General features: G+C 51.0%; 1 protein-coding gene across 1 annotated transcript in view; it reads right to left on the bottom strand.

The window, feature by feature from the left end:
* Window positions 1-19,989, bottom strand: part of tenm1 (teneurin transmembrane protein 1) — a 154,235-nt gene that overhangs the window by 47,001 nt on the left and 87,245 nt on the right. Inside the window, exons 9-18 of the mRNA XM_076143376.1 lie at window positions 19,767-19,961; window positions 17,726-17,926; window positions 15,518-15,703; window positions 15,148-15,177; window positions 14,887-15,033; window positions 11,471-11,708; window positions 9,352-9,471; window positions 7,912-8,173; window positions 6,186-6,471; window positions 647-790 (exon numbers count right to left, since the gene is read on the bottom strand). Coding sequence (XP_075999491.1) covers window positions 647-790; window positions 6,186-6,471; window positions 7,912-8,173; window positions 9,352-9,471; window positions 11,471-11,708; window positions 14,887-15,033; window positions 15,148-15,177; window positions 15,518-15,703; window positions 17,726-17,926; window positions 19,767-19,961 — 1,809 coding nt within the window. The remainder of the gene's footprint in view (window positions 1-646; window positions 791-6,185; window positions 6,472-7,911; window positions 8,174-9,351; window positions 9,472-11,470; window positions 11,709-14,886; window positions 15,034-15,147; window positions 15,178-15,517; window positions 15,704-17,725; window positions 17,927-19,766; window positions 19,962-19,989) is intronic.

Below are 19,989 nucleotides of genomic sequence, written 5' to 3'. Positions count from 1 at the left end.
GGGAAGTATAGGGCGAGAGGAGGAGGAGGAGGGGGGGAGAGGGAGGAGGGAGGGAGGGAGGAGGAGGGAGGGGGAGGAAGGATCGGGAGAGTTATCGCCGAGAACTGTCAGGTGACCAAGACGCCTGAGTGTAAATGGAACATGGAGCTGATGAGACGTGACATAAACGGGACAGAATTACACACATTATCACTTCTCAACTGTTCTCAACATCGCTTTGATATGCAAATGAGCCATATGCAAGCTTTTTTCAGTACCGTCTCTTTAAGAAGCCTTTTCCCAAAAAGCCCCCTAACACACAGTGTGGGTGTGGCCAACCGGGGGGAGGGGGGGGGGGGGGGGGGGGAGGGTTTGTTTACATGATAACAGCTTATTAACAACAAAGCATAGGTGTGTTTCTATAGGCACCAACCTGACACACACACCTCAATATAGAACACTAATTGATCCTTTATTGTCCAATTAAGTGTGTGTGTGTGTGTGTGTGTGCGTGTGTGTGTGTCAAGAGGCACAACAACCAAATACATAACTGAATAAATATAATAATATAATAAAATTTGGAACCAGATGTTCACACTGGATCCACACTCAGGTTGGTAGGTTGTGATGTGTGTGTGTGTGCGTGTGTGTGTGTGTTGGTGCTCACCGCTGCGTATGTTGAGGGCGTGGTGTTTGTCCAGGGACCAGCCTCCCAGGTTAGAGGGGATCAGCTCAAAGCCCTGCATCAGCGCCGTCCTCCTCTCCCATTGGATGACGCCGGGACACGACTCAAATTCATAGCCAACCGATACTGAAACACACACACACACACACACACACACACACACACAAACAGAGGGTGTTATATAATGCACAATAATAAGTATACTCCACAGTATACACACACACACACAAACACACAGACACACAGACACAGACACACACACACACACGATGTGGCGCAAAACTACTATTACTACTGATATCACTGTACTGAATGGAGAGAGAGATGAAAGGCATGTTGTGAGACCTCATCAGTGTGTGTGTGTGTGTGTGTGTGTGTGTGTGTGTGTGTAAAGGTCAGGCAGGAGTGGAGGCGTAATGAGGAAGAGGCCGTCTTGGTGGAGGAGCTCTAGAATTAGCTGCCTGGCCTCTCAGCTGTAATGATACTCTGCCGCTTCTCACAGCCAGCCTGAACCGTAAACAGCTTTCCCTCGGGTCTGACGGGATTAAACGCCGCCGCGTCAACAACGGGAAACGTGTTTGAAAGCCGCAGGGGGAAAGAGGCGGACGTACACAGACACTCACAGGTCACCACGGGGCGGCGATCCAGTAGCGTGACGGCTGGAAATGGCGTCCTCGCTATTCTTACGGGGTATAACACTTTATGAGTTCAACACCAACAGCCACTCCATTAGATAAACATGGACCTGCAGGCATATGTGAGGACAAAGACACACACACACTCTTCAGACGCCTCACGCCATGGAGGAATCACGACTTTGTAATCAATCAGTGGTCTGAAATCGGCCTTATCTTTAATTGATTAGCGTGTTTACCCAGCTGAGGACACTGTTACATCCTTTCTCTGCGTCACTAAACAAACTCTAACGCGACAGCTCTACATCCAGCGTCTCTATATATCCTGGCCCTCCAGCACAGCCTCGCTCCCCCTGCTCATCACGCCATCATCACCATCTAGCTGCAGATGACAGCGCTAAAAAAGGTGAGCCTTAAGAAAGCTCACCTTTGTCCCAGGATCCTGGTGAACTTCTACCGCTGTACCATTGAGAGCATTCTCACTAACTGTATCACAGTATGGTATGGCAACTGCTCGGCATCAGACCGGAAAGCACTCCAGCGGGTGGTGAAAACCGCCCAAAGGATCACCGGTACACAACTGGACAGCATGGAACAGATCTACCGTCGACGCTGTCTGGGCAAAACCAGGAACATTATAAAAGACTCATCCCACCCCGACAATAAACTTTTCACCCTCCTCCCATCCGGCAGGCGTTACAGAAGCCTCCGCTCTCGCACCAGCAGGCTCAGGAAGAGTTTCTTCTACGAGGCGGTGACCCTGCTGAACTCTACTCCATTCCCCCACTCACCTCCATCCTCCCTCTAGCATCATCTTGCACTCAAATTGCAATTTGCACAACTTTCTGTTTGCACTGATCATTTCCATTTTACTTCCGTTTTGCACTCAGACTCCTTGCACTATTTATTTACATATTTATTAATTTATATTTATAGTTAGAATATATAGTATATATAATGTATATAGTTTATTCTGTATATATTCTGTATTCTGTATATATAATAGTAGACTTTTGCACTTTCTGGTTGGATGCTACTGCATTTCATTGGCTTGTACCTGTACTTGCTCACTGACAATAAAGTTGAATCTAATCTAATCTAATCTAATGTAATCTAATGTAATCTAATCTAATCTAAAAGAAAAGCTTGACATGACAGGAGGCGGTGGCGGCGTACATGAAGCGGCTGACAAGTAAGGAACGCACGCGACTCGACTCGACTCTGGAGCTGCTGCTGTGCGTTACCGTCGGCGATGATCCCCCGCAAAGCCACGTCGTTACGAAGACATAAACGGGACAAACGCGGGAGAATCCCCCTCTAATGCAGAGAGGGGGGGGGGGGGCGTAAATCTCCCAACTCAGTGGGAACGATCAATGAAGTGATTGGTGAGGGGGAATAATGGGCAATTTGGGAGTCTGGGGAGAGAGAGAGAGCGTTTAACTGCTCCCAACGTCTGAGCTCAGGGAAGAGGCTTTAGGTTTGGTTCAACTCCCAGCGTTTGAACTCACGCAGCAGTGACGCTCATCTTCTGGGTACAGTTTCATGAATATAACTGTACTTTCACAATATTAGCATGAAAACAGTCCTCCACTCGATGACGTCACTCTTCTGTTCTGAGCCTCTCCCCTGCCACACACACACACACACCCACACACAAATATATACGGCGATCAAAGGGGCGTCGCCCTGCGTCGTCCAGCTCCGAGAAACTCCACGATGAGACGCCGCCGACTTTTATTTGAGGTGTGAGTGTTTTTCCAGGACGGAACGGGCAAAGCAATCTCCAAGGGGAAGGCGTTGGTGTGTGGAGACGCACGGCACAACAGAATTCTACTGTACCTATATTACAAGGGGTGACACACAGGCACGCACACACTCACACACACACACAGACTCGCAAACAACAGGCGTGCACACTACACTACATAAATGCACACTCAATATCTCACAGGTGAAAGCTTTCATTCCCCTCTGCTCGTGCCTCAGGCAATGTGTTCACCCCAGCAAACAGAGCATGATCTCCCTTTCTCTCTCTCATACACTCACACACACACACACTCCGTATGCGTGCACGGGCTCAGTGTGTGCGTTTGTAAGAGTCTGTGTCGCCGTGCCGACAAAGCACGGTGAAGTATAGTGAGGCAAGGATCAGGGGAGAACACGAGTAGAGAAGAAAGAACAAGGGAGGACCGGGGAAGAGCGGAGAGAGAGAGAGAGGTAACAGCGGGAGATCACAGGGAAGAGAGGAAGCAAGGAGCGGGAAAGAGAAGGACGGACGAGCGGGAAACGCCGAGGGGTCAGAGGAAGGAGGGCAGGAGCGGGAGGAGGGAGGAGGGAGGGAGGAGGAGGCTGGATGAAGAGAGAGGAGAGGGAAAACAGATTTGAGCGGAGGAGAGGTGAGAGAGCAGGGGAGACGCAGCGGCCCGGACGGATAAGAAGAGGAGGAGGAGGAGGAAGAGGCCTGCAGGTTGTGGAGATACAATCTTAGCTTGAGGCTGAACACTCCAGCCGATGAAGCGTTTCAGAAAACTCACTGCTTCCAGAATTCTCCAGGAGGAACACAAAGTCTCCTGACATATGTAGAGATGTGTGTGTGTGTGTGTGTGTGTGTATCATGTTGACGCTCTATGACGTTACAGAGCAGCTAAACCGCTCAGACAGAAAGAAACTCAAGTGGAAGACGCAGCGCTTATAGAGAGGGAGAAGAAGAAGAAGAAGAAGAAGAAGAAGAAGAAACGATATCCTGAAATATTCAGACGCTGTAACGTAAACAAACTGAGATCTTCTTCTTCTTCTTCTTCGTTCTGCTGCACCATTTTCACCTTCGATTCCTCAGTGTTTGTGATGTCCTAACTCTTCTCCCAGGCGAAGGGTAAACTAAACTAACTCACACGTAAACACACTCCTAAACGGAGGCGGCTCATGTAAACATCTGGCTCCCGTGTCGTGATCCGTCTTTACTGCGACTCACGTATCCATAAATCCATATCTCTCTCTGCTCCTCTGCTCCTCTATAAGAGCCCACACAGTTCAGCTCTTACAGGCCAGAGGCACTTTCTCTTCAAAGGAGGGAAGGAGGGAGCAGGGAGGAGGGAGGATGGAGGAGAGGATAGAGGATGGAGGAGAGAGGAAAGGGGCTGGAGGAGAGAGGAGAGAGGAGAGAGGATAGAGGCTGGAGGAGAGAGGATGGAGGTTGGAGGAGAGAGGATAGAGGCTGGAGGAGAGAGGATGGAGGAGAAGAGAGAGGATGGAGGAGAGAGGATGGAGGCTGGCGGAGAGAGGAGAGAGGAGAGAGGAGAGAGGAGAAAGGCTGGAGGAGAGAGGATAGAGGCTGGAGGAGAGAGGATGGAGGTTGGAGGAGAGAGGAAAGAGAGAGAGGATGGAGGAGAGGATAGAGGATGGAGGAGAGAGGAAAGGGGCTGGAGGAGAGAGGAGAGAGGAGAGAGGAGAGAGGAGAGAGGAGAGAGGAGAGAGGCTGGAGGAGAGAGGACGGAGGTTGGAGGAGAGAGGATAGAGGCTGGAGGAGAGAGGATGGAGGAGAAGAGAGAGGATGGAGGAGAGAGGATGGAGGCTGGCGGAGAGAGGAGAGAGGAGAGAGGAGAAAGGCTGGAGGAGAGAGGATAGAGGCTGGAGGAGAGAGGATGGAGGTTGGAGGAGAGAGGAAAGAGAGAGAGGATGGAGGAGAGGATAGAGGATGGAGGAGAGAGGAAAGGGGCTGGAGGAGAGAGGAGAGAGGAGAGAGGAGAGAGGAGAGAGGCTGGAGGAGAGAGGACGGAGGTTGGAGGAGTGAGGATGGAGGTTGGAGGAGAGAGGACGGAGGTTGGAGGAGAGAGGATGGAGGTTGAAAGAGAGAGGATGGAGGCTGGTTGCTGGTTGCTGCTGGTTGCTCTTGTTTAGAGTAAACACAAATGTAGCTCAGGATGTGTGTGAGTTTGGGAGGGATCACAGATGAGGATGGTCACGTGTCTGTCTGCATCACATCTCCATGGTGGCTCAGCTGTCTCATGCTGCTCAGGAGCTTCAGAGCTGTGATGAGTTTGGCCTCAGCTGACGAAACACCTTCAGCTTCCTCCAACGGCAGGGCGAGAGTGCAGCTTGATTCTCTCCTCTTCGTCTGTAATATAACAATATAAGAACCTAACCACCGTCTGGTTGCTGTTCCTGCTCCTCCAGCTCTCTCCGTTGTTGTGAGTCTCATTTTCTTTGTAATCGTTTCAACTGGGGGCTTGTGGATCTGTGCTCCGGTGTGTGTGAGCCCATCACAAATGCACTTTCAGCCCGGCTGCAGACTTCTGGGGCCGCTGCAGACCAAAGTTGAGGATCATGACAGAATCCTGATGAAATCTTTGCTCGTCATTGCGAGTGCGGCAACAGAATGCGGAAAACCGCCCGCAACAAAATAACACGTCGGCGTCAGGAAACTCACGGCTTCGGCTGCCGCGGCGACCCGCGACGCAGACGGGTGACGAGCTGATAACGAGTCTGTGCCGCCCCGGATCGTTTGGTGTGTTTCTCTCTCCTCCGCCTGGTCGCCTGGCACATTGTGACACACGTCAAACTCTGACATTGCCGCTCACCGCAACGTGCCACACACACACTGCTAACCTATGACGTCACTGCCATCACGCGGCCTGTGGGAGGCGCCGGCCGAGGCTTTGTGACTGCGAGGTTGCGACGGGCCGGACACAAAGGACTCCAGCTGGCTCTTCACTCAGATCCAGGTAGATTGCTTTCACGCAGAGCCGAGGACACACACACAAACACACAAACACACACACACACACACACACACACACACACACACACACACACACACACACACACACACACACACACACACACACACACACACACGTCCATTTGCCCGTGTGTGGCTCCAGACTTACCTGTAGCGTGCGTGAGGCCCCAGACCTCCTGGCCGTAGACGTCGGTCTTGTTCCAGACCAGCCTGTGGACCAGCCCGGGCCCGGCCGGGTACCAGCGCTGGTACAGGCGGCCCTGGACAGAGGAGCGCACGTGGACTTTGGAGAGGCCGCCCAGCGGGGAGACGGGGGAGGAAGGGGAGGGTGGCGTGAGGAGGATGCGCAGCAGGGAGAAGTAGCCGGCCGCTCGGGTGCTCAGGTAGTTCAGCTTCACAAAGGCTCCGGGCACCGAGACTTCCTCCTGCACCGCCTGAGGGAGGAGGAGGAGGAGGAGGAGGAGGGAGTGAGAAACACAGAAAAGGAGAAGGAGAAGATATCGATTCATCCAATGATTATTAAAATAACTGGATATAATTTAATTTGCAGAGCCCAGAAGGTCGATCAGTGTGAGATCAGACGAGTCCGAACGCTCCTCCCTGCATATTCATGCTGCGGTTTGCATCCCTGACATCCTTCTTCTCTGGATTTATGTCCCCCTGTTGAAACTGCGCCAAAACAATCCCATAGAGCTGAGTCAGGGTCGTCTTGGCGACACATTGCTTCCAGTCTAATTTGTTAATGCACAGCGACACCACAGATGTGACCTCCTGCCTGAGTGTGTGTTTGGATTCCACCAGACCCTGATCGATACCTGGACCCGAGCGGCGGCAGAGGGTTGTTGATGGTCAATCGGAGGACGCACACACACACACACACGACTGAGTTTGATTATTAATTAGGAAAAAGGGGAAAATGTCGACAAATGTTCTTTTTAAATCTAATCTCAAATCCACCATGCAACTCTCCAAACACGTAAACAAACACGCCTGTTGTCTCCTTTGAAGGCTCTTCTTTATAAAGGGTGAGAATGAATCCTGGCTTTGTTTTGATGTAGTTTGTTGTGAGGATGTGATGTCTCCCTTCACGTTTGATGTCGGCGCACAACTTCAACAATTCCATCACGATCTCATCATCGGATCTGATTTCAAAAGTGGTTCCATTTAGGTGAAAAGCAATTATGAGCCGTGAGAACGCCACAACACGGGAATGAGTTTTGGGTGGATTGGAGCGTGAATCAGGCGTGTCAGCCGCCTGTAGGCTCCGTCTGAGGCCTTTAGTGTGTGTGTGTGTGTGTGTGAGAGTGTGTGTTTCCTCTCCTGTGTTTCTGTGGCTGTTGTTTGCAAACACCTGCAGGTTAGATGAAGTGGAAACTCTAAAGCGCTGCGTGGAAACACTGAGGCGTTTCTACCCATGTAACTTTAGGGCCGAGTAAATTTTAGATGAGATCAGCCGATTGAGGTTAAAGTGAAGTTATGATTACACAGAGAGAGAGAGAGAGAGAGAGAGAGAGAGAGACAGAGAGAGAGACAGAGAGACAGAGAGAGAGAGAGACGCAGCCCAGTAGAGACCAATGGAAGAGTTCTTGTAATGGAGGTTACACTCATACATGGATTGACCTTCCTGTCTGACCTTCCTGTTTGACTTCTGTCGGCTCATTTCCCTGTCAAATGACTTCTCGTAGCTTTGAAGCCGCGCCTGCTCGGCTAAATGTTCCCGTGGCGTTGAGATGCATCCATGGAGCTCACGTTTGCATCCTGCTCCTTCTGGATTTGCATCATGTAAACCAGGAGAACAGGCAGGCCGGCTCGTTCAACCGAAGCCTCCGTGACATGACGCCCGGTGCGGTGCGTGTGTGTGTGTGTGTGAGTACCTGCAGCTCGGGCACGGCTGAGCCCTTCTCCGTGCAGGTCCCCGTGTATCTGGGCAGCGGGTAGGGCAGGACCAGCGGGTACGGACTCAGGATGATCCTGACGTCACATTTGGGAAGTGTCCCCTCCTCCCGGGACATGGTCACCTGATCCAGGACCAGGAAGTTGTTGTTGGGCGTCCAGATGGTGCGAGTCTGCGGCAGGAAGGGCGGCCGCTGGAACATGAGGGTCATAGACGTGGCCCCAGAGGTCACCAGGTCAAAGCTGGAGAGAGAGGAGGAGGAGGAGGAAGAAGATGGAGAGTGCGGGAGGGGTCACTGCTCTGCACCGGCCCTGACAAAACCACTTATGATCTCTCTGAGTGTGTGTGTGTGTGTGTGTGTGTGAAGGTGTGATAATTGATGTAAAAAGCATTTTTTCGTTGTGTTACAAAAGCAGCAGAAACACCAGCGTGAACGGCGTGCAAAGCGATCTGAAAACCCCTCATTGTGCTCCGGCACATTCTCATCCCAAGCGTCAGCAAAGCCGTCTCGTCTCATCCTTGAAGGACGCGGCGGTGGCGGTGGTGAGGCGGCGGGCTGAGCATTGTAAAGGGAAGAGGAGAGCAAAGACTCCCCATACATCATCCTTTGTGTCGGACGAATTCTCATCTCTCAGCGCTGCGACTTCACATAAGACTTTCTGTTTGTTTACTCCCAACAAAAGAGGTGCTGAAACCTGAAACGCTACAATGGACGGAGGAATAGTTTCTGACAAATGTGAGGCCGGCTGAAGCGGCGTCGGCTCTTTCCAGCAAATTCTATCAAACGAAGGCCGCGTTTCTCTGAGGCGCGTTCAAAAGGAACACTCCTAAATGGAACCGCAACAATGACTTAAGACTTCTGCAAATCACACACTCAGAAGGAATGCATGAAATGGGAAGAGGACAGCTTAACTCTTCATATTCGGACAGGAGCCTGTTTACACGTCGCGGAAAATTGAAAAACAGAACGGCGAGCGTCAGGGTTCCTCCACAGCGAGCAGACGTCTGGTGACAGAGCCGGCTCTCAGCTTTACGACGTGACATCATGTGATTGGGAGTCAGGAGCGATGCCGTCTGGTCGGCTTCAATTTGGCACGAGCGTTTTGTGTGGCTCGCTTTAAATCTATTACACAATTGTGACTCAAAACGCACTTAAGGGGGGCAGAGGAGGAGGATTAATGCGGGTTAGAGTGGATGAGCTGGTGCCAAAGGCTGCAAAGGGTTAACTGGTGTGGAAGTGAACAATCCTGCTGCCAGAGTTTAAAATATGGAGCTTTACATTCCATAGAAAGTGCACAACCAACATTTGCCGGAGTAATGAATGCAAAGTGTGAACCCGGCATACAATAGACGGCAATTGGAAGAGGAGGAGGTGTCTGTGTGTGTATGTGTGTGTGTGTGTGTGTGTTGTGCCTGGTACCTTCCATCCTGCCTGCTGATGGTGTAACCGTACTCGGGATGCTGTGGGAAAGTGATGTTCACCCCGACCAGAGGAGAGCCGTCCTGCAGCATCACACTGCCGCGAATCACCGCCACTCGACTGGCAAAACAAAGAGGGGAGGGGGGGGGGGGGGGGGGGGGGGGAGGGAGGGAGGAGGGAGGGAGGGAGGAGGGGGGAGAGAGAGAGAGAGAGATGACAGGTTTACAATGATGGAGAACACAATCATTGTTTGAGGAGAGAGAGGCATATTGTGACGCGGTAGCCAAACGACCTTGTGCTGCGTACAGAGAGAGAGAGAGAGAGAGAGAGAGAGAGAGAGAGAGAGAGAGAGAGAGAGAGAGAGAGAGAGAGAGAGAGAGAGAGAGAGAGAGAGAGAGAGAGAGAGAGAGAGAGAGAGAGAGAGAGAGAGAGAGAGAGAGAGAGAGAGAGAGAGAGAGAGAGAGCGTTTATTTTTCCTCAGTACAATTCCCTCTTTAGCGCGCAGGAATCTGCCAGAGATTGCCAGGATACAGGAACCATAAATATAGCTTCACCCACGGTAAAACCTTTCAACACCCTGTCATATAAAAACAGAACTTCCTCGCCGTGATTATATTGCATTGACAGCGATACCTGCAGCAGAGGAAGCAGAGGAAGCTGCCGTTGCCACGCCGTTGCCACGCCGTGTCGCATCACGTTGCTTCGACGCTCTCGGCACATCAGTCACATCTTGATTTGACAAAAGTGTGAAACGTGCAGCTTAAACGCGGGGTGGTCGCCGGGGTGATCAGGAAGTGTCAGATTTATAAGACAAACACACACACAACACACACACTCTCACTCCCACGGCTGATGGATCCTATCCGGTGCAGCAGCGGCAGTAGCAGAGGGATAAATGAGGGATGGCGAGGGTCTGCCGGTGCTCCGGCTCCGTTTGTTACTCCGGCCCTGAAAGCTGAAATCGATTTCCCCTCCAAAAAATGGCCACATAATTAATTTATTTGTTTATTCCACAAGTGAAGCGAGTGGGAAATGAAAAAAGCACTTTGTGATTTTTTTCAGAGAGGCATCACTTCTGCTTTTCTAGGTCGACATAATTCCCCCTCAGACGGCGATGAAAGGCCACTGAAATATTGATGGCGGCACCTTTACGCCGGTGTAACTGAGTGACGCGTTAAAGCCCTAATATGTGGCAAACAAACGCTCGGCGCTCGTATCCTGACAGTGATACACGAGGACAATGAAGCGTTTAGTGTGGCGTTTAGTGTTAATCTCCGCGGCAACACGTATCGCTAAGGCCGTCTGCAGGACTGTAACAGTGCTGCGCTCAGACCTCAGAGGCCAGGAGCCGCCGCCGCTGCTGCTGCTACATCAAAACAGGAAGAAGTGGACCGTGCTGGAGTCCCGACGCCTTCCAGGTCGGAGTCCTAACTGGATCCAGAGAGCAGTTTGACTTCAAGGCGAGGCAGAGCAAACCTCATGTTGTTACACATTATACAAAGACGACACGCTGCCTTCACACAGCCGAGCGGGAGGAAGCGGGCACATGCGGCGACAAGCTAACCTTCAACACGCTCGCACGAAAACATGTCAGGCGACGTGACGGGTCGATATCATACAAACGTTTTCTCTGCTTCTGAATCAATCCAGAGATCAATAGATTTGCCCTGGAGGTTTGTTCAGAGTGGAGGTGTGATCACGTTCACGCCGCACACCGATCACTCCAGAGTTACTTTGGGACTGAAGACGAGTTATTTTGGACGCCGCTTCAGTGCGACGGCTGGTCAGACATGCAGACCCACACACACACACACACACACACACACACCAGTCTGACTGAACTGAAGCTCAACCATGAGTCTGTCCAAATGAGAGAAGGAACGGATGAAAAGCCCCGACAACACACACACACACACACACACTCACTCAATCACACACACAAACACACTCACTCACACACACACACCATTAAACAATCTGAAGTGGCAGTAACACGCCTGCGTTTGCTTGTTGATCCCCTCCTCCTGCTCTTGCATACAGACGAGCTCAGAGTCTCAAATCGACAAAGGCGCAGGCGCACAAACAAACGCAGACAGACGGCGCGTAAACAAGCCCGCACCTGGTATCAAAGGGCACGTCCCCGGGGAGAGTGTGTGTGGCCGCCTTGCCGAGCAGGAAGCGTACGCGCTGGTAGAAGCTGTGCGTGTGCGAGCTGGGCGAGGCGGAGGGCGGGGCGGCGGGGGGCTGCAGGTTCTGCTGCAGCAGAGCCAGGGGGTCGGCTGAACCCTGACACAGCGGGTCGGAACCGCAGCTCAGTTGCTCGCAGCAGTCCGGGTCCACGCAGTCCACCAGTCCATCTGAAAGACATTAAGGGATGCACTTAAAAGCCAAACATATTCATATACACAACAGCCAGCGCGGTTAAGTGATGAGGCTGGGATGAAGGCGACTCATTACGAGGCTTATTATGCACACTTAATAAAAGATTTAATTGATTGGAGTGACTGGAATGAATGCAAACACATTTATATGCGTAAAGGCCAAAGCCTCCACCTGCAGCAGAGTCACATAAGTAGACGCAGCTGCCAAGAAATGGTTTTGTTTTTTTTAGAGCCGGTCAGGGAAAAACTCAGCTTGGATCCATAACGGCAAGCTGCACATGCATCATCATTATCAGACGTATCAATCAAAGGAGATTCAATCTGAGCACATCGCAGGACAATTATAGCATCCCAGGCTATAAATCAGAGGCCGCGTATCCTCGCCCGTTATTTGAATGTGATCCATACAAAGTCTCCTGTAAACAATGAGCGGCGGAGAGAGAGAGGAAGCTCGGCGGCGGCGGCAGGTAATAGGAGCCGGGCTGGCATTTGTGTTTCCTATTTCAAGGCCCGTTTCTGAAAAGGCAGGAAACAGCTCTGACATTTAAATGCATCTGACCACAGCGCCCGGAGCTAAAGGCCAACAATACTCCATTACAGCCAGACGCCCCCACAAAGGCGCTGCAACAATGGCTGATTTCCATAAGATTCACTACTTCAACTTAAAAAAGGATGACATTAATTGAATTCTTAATATCGCCGTCGTTAAATGGAAACGGCGGACGAGTCGGACGTTTATAGTCTGAGCCAGCAAACCTGCCGTAAAAAGATACGCTGTAAAAATGCGCATGTGTACAATTTAATGCCTCTGTGCTCAAACAGAGTGTGTCTGTGTAAGTGTGTGTGTGTGTGTGTGTGTGTGTATGTGTGTGTCCAGACTGGGACCAGGAACACAAACGTAACACGTTGGGTTCACGTCCCATTTTGTTTGTCCCATTTTGTTGCTGTATTTCTCCTACTTTACTAGAATTTTAATGAGAAAAGACATTATTAATATTTATGTATATCTATTCCATGTTGATGTGTATTTTAAAAGGATTTAAATCTATTTGTTAAATTTAGCAGCTCATCCTTATGCTCTGTGGCCCATTAGGGTTAGCATAGTGTAGCATAAACGCTACCACATACACATACAGCTTTACTTTCAATATATATACAAATATATTTAAACATCCATGCGTGTGTGTATTTGACCCGCACATTAATCGTCATAATTTTAACTGCGGCGGGGAGTAAATACAGTTTTTGTGGCGATAATATTCAATGACAAAAGCACTCTCTGTTTCCTTTCTTTTGGCCATTTAGCACTGTCACTGGGTCGCACACCAGCCTGCGCCCCCAGCAGGGGTAATAACAATAATCTGGGCTTATTTTCAAAGCACATTTTTTAAAGGATTTCCAGTGTAATTGTCGTAAATTTACTAGCGGCTGTGTTGCTCAGCGGACGGCAATTTAGTGCGGCGGGGAAGTTAGCGTGGCGGCTAATGAGCGACTGCCGAGCCTGTTAGCGTTGTGCTGCTAAAGGTCGAGCGGGGACGCATTGTCGCTGGCTTCGCGTTGACGATGTTTGCTTTAACAGGCAGCTGTGACTCAGCGTTTTGCGTTGTAAACACGGCGAGGGAGTCAGACTCTAGCAAACACGCTAATGAACATCAGCGTCTCTGTCTTTGAGTTACACAGCAGAAGTGTCACAGCTAACATTGGTGCAGAATTCATTGTGTACAAAGTTCTGGAGTTATTTGAGTGGGCGTAAATATAACTGGTGCTCACTATATGAATTTGCGTGCGTTTGTGTGTGTGTGTGTGTGTGTGTGTGTGTGTATTTGCAAGCCACATCAACCAGACCTAATTTCCACTGTGGTATATAAGCAGTTTCCTGATGAAAGTGTGATATACGCTCCTCTCCCGCCGAGGCAGAACACACTCTTTAAAGTTCCTCTTTATGCTCTGATTACCTGCTGTATCTCACCGCCGTCTCCGTCTGTCTTCAGAGACAAAACGCGGGACGGTGACGAGCCCGTATACAGTATATCTGCCAATTAAGCGGGATGGCAGGATTGTATGGGAGGAAATTATCTGAAAGCCCACGGTGAGTGGTTGAAAGACGCCTTTATGAAAGAGGAGCAAATAAGACTCGGTGGCTTTGTGAGGGAGACGCTCACCTGCATAATCAACACCAGAGCTGCGCGGTGTCAGACTTTAAACTGTGAGGGAAACGTTACTGCAGGGAGTCGATCAGCGTCCACATGAGAGCAGATATACATTTAGCTACACTTTAGTATCTGAGGTGAGCAAATGGTGGCGTTTGCTTTGCAGGTTTGATTCTAAAGGATGGTGTGTTGATGTTTGGGATCTGAGGCGACAATTTAGGTTTCAACATTCACGACACGCACACGCGGGAAAAACATACGGAGCCATTTCTCCAAACAAAAGTAGCACCATCTTGTTTGCCGTGATGGATTATAGTGCCGATTTAACAGCCGCGTCCGTAATCGCTGTTTGCCGGCGTTCCAGGCCGAATGTGATCCTCTGAACCACGCCACAACGCCATCACGCCACACCCAGCTCCATTCTTAAAACCACAAGTGTACGAGAGAATCACCGACGTGACAAGAAAATGGTTGTAATGAGTAGAAGCCTGTTGTATTTTATTTTATGTCAAATACTCACAAACGAAGCTACGAGGCAAAGCAACAAACCCGTCTCACCTGTCAGTGAACGCCTCACAGCAGCCACAAACACACATCCATTCTGCTTTAGTTTGCTTTATTTAGACTGTGAAGAGTGGCTTTTATCCTAGTGGGGGGTATGCATATTAGACATTTAGCCGTGATGAGAAAAAACACACACACACGCTCACACACACACACACCCGCACACGCTCACACACACACACACACACGCTCATATTCTAAATAATAATGACCAGCAGGGCTCTGCAGGGGTCTCAGCAGGACTGGGACAGCACAGAAGGATCAAGAGGAGGAACAATGAGGCAGACATTTTTTAATGTCGCCTCCCTTTTAGTGAGGAAAAGGAGACGGAGGAGGAGGAGGAGGGAGGGGGGGAGGAGGGATGGGACAGAATTGACAAACTGGTAAGAAGCGGCAAAAAAAAAAAGAGTGATAGAAAGCGAGAGCTGTTAGAATGTCACCTCCGTCGTTGTCTGTTCCATCGCTGCAGTCGGTTTCCATGACGACGCTGCATCCGGGCCCACTCCATCCAGCCTGGCAGATGCAGCGCCAGCCGCTCTGCTCCAGGGTACAGCGCCCGTGCCCGCTGCACAGCCCAGGACAGCCGTCTAGAGCACACACACACACACACACACACACTTTATACCAACTGTGTGACATATTGGGGGGGGGGGTCTTGATCACAATGCACATATTTGAACGCCTGAATGAGGATAAATTACCTTTGACAACAACATCCAGATCATGTGTGACTGTGGAGGGAAGAGAAGAGAAGAGAAGAGAAGAGAAGAGAAGAGAAGAGAAGAGAAGAGAAGAGAAGAGAAGAGAAGAGAAGAGAAGAGAAGAGAAGAGAGAGAAGAGAAGAGGAGAGGAGAGGAGAGGAGAGGAGAGGAGAGGAGAGGAGAGGAGAGAAGAGAAGAGAAGAGAAGAGGAGAGGAGAGAAGAGAAGGCTTGTAAATGATAAACAGAATTAACAGAAGCACCTTTTCAAATATTCAAATATGGGATCATACTAATCAAAATATCACAGGGAATAATTAAACACTCCCCCAATCACTCTCTCACACACACACACACACAGAGGGAGCTCACCGATGTTGCAGTGCTCCCCCTCCCAGCCGGGCTGGCACACACAGGTTCCGTCGTGGCACTGGCCGTGCTCTTCGCAGCGAGGGTGGCACGCTCTCTGGTCGCAGGCGGCGCCGATCCAGCCCTCCTCGCACTGGCACCGGCCCTCCGAGCAAACGCCGTGGCTGCCACATGGCACCGGGCACAGCTCTGGAGAAACAGGTGGGTGGGGACACGCGTGAGAAAAGGCGTTTAAGTGTGTGAGAGATGTGTGAGCGAGGGGGGGAGAGAGAGAGGGAGAGAGAGAGAGAGAGAGGGGGACAGATGGGAGAGTTTAATATTGGAAGGAGACGAGGGGGGGAGGAGAGAGGAGGGGTAAAGGTGAAATGCTCTTTCTGGGGTGGAGAGACAGGAGAAGATAACTTCAAAGAGAGTAGAAAGTGTTTTCACACACAATATACCAATCTTCCCACCTCTAATAGCCGAGCTTCCCCACGGAGAGGAAGAGCCAACACACTCATCATGACGGCCAAATGATTCATATTTGCACCGCATAAGCTACAGGGACTCTAATTCAGCTCTATTATTCTTTTCTGACATTTTGATCAGATTGGGATGGGTTGTTAATACCCCCCCCGTCCCTCCCACCCTCTCTCTCTCTCTCTCTCCCCCCCCTCCTCTCCCTCTCCCTCCCTCTCTCCATCTTTGTCCCTCTTCTCTCTCCGTTCACTCTCCTCTCTCGCGACATCCCTTTAAATTTATTTCCTGTGTTTTTTTGTCAATTTCCTCCCCCCCTGCCTAGCACCTCCCCTCCCCCCCCTCCTCTCCTCCTCTCTCGCTCGCCCTCGCTCGCTGTAGAAGCAGAACCTCATCCATCAGTAAAGAGAGCAAAGTGCTGGAGGCACACAAAGACTACTTATCCAGCTGCAGTAAAAAGTTATTTTAATTTAAATATACATAGCATGGAGAGGAAGGAGAGGAAGGAAAGGGAGGAGAGGAAGGAGAGGAAGGAGAGGGAGGAGAGGAAGGAGAGGAAGAAGGATTAAATTTGAGTTTTTTCAGCTCTCTATTAGAATTACATTAGCTTAGCAATGCTTCAACAAGACCACAATGTAAGGATGGTGGGCGAGTTTTGATTAAAAGCCCGGCAGGGAGAGAGAGAGAGAGAGGGGGGAGAGAGAGAGAGGAAGAAAGAGAGAGAGGTGGACAGATGGGGGGGTTTAATATTGGAAGGAGACAGTGGGGGGAGAGAGGGAGAGAGGGAAAGAGAGAGAGAGAGAGAGAGACAGAGGGAGAGAGAGAGGCCACTCTAATCTAAAGTCATTCAGCCACGCTCCATCATTGTTATCACAGGTCTATAGCGCCATAATAAGGCGTCGTGCACTGAGCGGAGCAGCAGAACCTCCTCGGTAACGGCGGGAAGTCGCGGTGCGAAGGAGGAGAGCTGAGTGATAACGGCTTCTGTCCATCAGGACGGAGACGCCGGTGTGTGTACATGAGGAGCAGAGCTGCTCTCTGTATGTCAGACACACAGAGCGGCAGGCCTCCGCTCAGCGTGTTCACATGTTTGGATCTGTGAGGGAAGATTCTGTTTAACTCCGACAGGAAACCTGGAGTGAGGCTGTGCGTCCAGAACCAGCAAACGGGTTCACAATAAGAAGCTGGAAGCACTTAAATGCCAAGCTGAATGTTTCTCAGACGCTTGCTTATTTTCCCCCTTTTCTTCCCTGCCGCTTGTGTGTGTGTGTGTGTGTGTGTGTGTGTGTGTGTGTGTGTGTGTGTGTGTGTGTGTGTTGTGTATAAATGCATAGTAAAACGAGCGGAGGGGCAGGCAAGGCTCCACTGCGCTGCCGTCACAGAGTCATGAGGGGAAATCTCATTTACTGGGAGCATGGAGGTAGTGCAAACACACACACACACACACACACACACACACACACACACACACACACACACACACACACACACACACACACACACACACACACACACACACACACACACACACACACACACACACACAGTAGACCCACAGACAAACACACACTGAGGCATTTCACAGAGTGTCTCCAATCCGCAATTCTTTCTCGTGTCCATCAAATCCCCAGGAAGTAGTATCTGGGCGAGACCGTGCTCGCATACGGGAACACTGGCGAGCAAGGTTTGACGTGCAGTCACAACTCTGGCCGCGTTTGTTTCAGCGGCGTGTTGACGCTCGTTCCCGTCTCTCACCGGTGTAGCAGTCGGGTCCGGTCCAGTTGGGGTGGCAGGCGCAGGTGTCTGAGTCGGGCAGGTAGGTGCCGTGTCCCGAGCACTGGTCCTGACAGGCCGGCAGCGGGTCGTCACAGCTCACTCCCGCCCAGCCCGCAGAGCACACGCACTCGCCACGCACGCACACGCCGTGTCCGCCGCACTGAGGGTCTACGCAGTCCACTGCAGAGAGAGAGAGGAAGGGGAGAGAGAGAGAGAGAGAGGGGGGGGAGAGAGAGAGAGAGAGAACAAATGGGAGAAGGCGAGAGTGAGAGAAAGCAAGAATGAGTCAGAAAAGTGGTGAGCAGAGGGATGGAAAGTATGGGGGTGGGGGAAGGGTCGAGCCTGCGTGTGTGTGTGTTTGTGTGTGTGTGTGTGTGTGTGGGCGTGTGTGTGTGTGCTGTCTCATTATAATCATCAGTTCACTGAGTATGAAAGCAGTGTTCTTTGCATCCCATCCAGGAGTTAACCACCCTCGCTACTATCCCTGTATCTGTTCCACAACATTACACTTCATAGGACACTTAGAACCGGGGCTTTGATAAGGGGTGGAGGGGGCTGTGTGTGTGTGTGTGTGTGTGTGTGTGTGTGTGTGATGGTGGTCTCTACTACACCGTGTAAGTGTGTGTAATTACAGCTCCGTGCGCCGAGCCAGAGCTCTGCACAGCCCCGACTCAGCTCAGCTCAGCTCCATTGCTCAAGGTCAAACACCTGAGTCCAGCCGGCCTCTTCAGGTACCGGGGCGGCGCCGGCCCGGGGACAGCTGCAATCGACCGCACCGCCGTCGCAGTCAAGGCCGTAATTGTTTTAAACGCCTTAACCCTGTTTGTTTCCACGGATTTATTGGTCGGTTTTACAGCGGCGACGCCACAAAGCTACACGCTGGATTCCTGTACCATTACGCCGAACGCTGACATGATTGGGCCGCACGACTTCAGCGCCAAAACACCGCTCATGTCGGTCACCTCCACCTGTTCACCTGTTGAAGCTACTTTTGATTAGGCACCATTTCTGGCTACAAGCTACGTTGTGACTGGAAGTAGCTGGGCTGAAGCTGATCTGTAGCTGAGTTGTAGCTGATCTGTAGCTGAGCTGTAACGGAGCGTCTCTCTCTCTCACTCTCTGTCTCGGCGCTGGAACGCATTCGAGGAAAGAGGGATCAACTGTAAGCGATACGTCTCATCCCCCTCTCATGGAGGATTGAGTTCCTGCTCTGCCAGACGCCAGCGAACGCCCAGAATAATTATGTTTCTGTGTTTTTTTACACAGAAAGTCTTTGTGTGTGTGTGTGTGAGTCACGCTCTGAATGTGCAACATGTTGGCTAACAGTGTGTGTGTGTGTGTGTGTGTGTGTTGATGATCTTCACCTCCTCGTCTCATCACAGTGGAGCATCTAAAGCTTCTTAGATCTTTATATGAGACCAGGGTTTTAAATCTTTATAGAGACGCATCCAGGTCACACTGAGCTTTGGTTTATTATGTGTCTGTCAGGTGTGTGTGTGTGTGTGTGTGTGTGTGTGTGAGGTAGCGGTGTCTGTTTCGGGCTTTCATTTTCACCACGTGGACAATAAAGTTTATTCTGCTGTATTAATGAAGTAGTCAGCTACACGCCGAGCTCCTGAGACAAAGAAGCTAACTACACTGAAGCTACAGCCGCTCAGGGGGAAACTCAGAAAATAAAGACAAAATGTGGAAAATAGGAAAATCTGTGAGCATGATTTTTGTGACCATGTGTGTGTGTGCATGTGTGTGTCACAGTGACTCCCCCTTGTGTGATTGTGAGTAGCTTCTGCTAGCCTTACCCTGACCCCAAACATCCTCCCGTCCTGTGTGGATGTTCCCTGAATGGCCAGTAGGAGTCAGTGGCGCAGCGACACGGACTGGATCAGCACAACAAGCCTCCGTGTCTTCCCCCTGCCTCGCCCCCTCCCTTGCCCCACCCCCCTGTGCTCTGACATCAGTGTTGTGCGTGGCTCTGGCCTTGTTGTTGACATTCTAGCAGACGACACGTAGACCGGCTCACCTTGCTCACAGTTGACGCCCTTGTAGGCGGGGCTACAGATGCAGATGCCCTGGATGCAGGCGCCGTGGTTGGAGCAGGTGGGGTCGATACACTGACCTTCCTCCACGTTGCACTCGGCTCCCTTCCATCCCGCCAGGCACACACACCTTCCTTTCTCATACAGGCCATTACCGCTGCACAACACGGGGCAGGAATCTGCGACAGAACAAACACAGATTACACT

This window comes from Genypterus blacodes, unplaced genomic scaffold (assembly GCF_046128005.1).
Source record: "Genypterus blacodes isolate CSIRO-AG114 ecotype Tasmania unplaced genomic scaffold, CSIRO-AGI_Gbla_v1 ptg000024l_1, whole genome shotgun sequence".
Taxonomy (NCBI): domain Eukaryota; kingdom Metazoa; phylum Chordata; class Actinopteri; order Ophidiiformes; family Ophidiidae; genus Genypterus; species Genypterus blacodes.
This window is presented reverse-complemented; position numbering and strand designations above follow the sequence as displayed.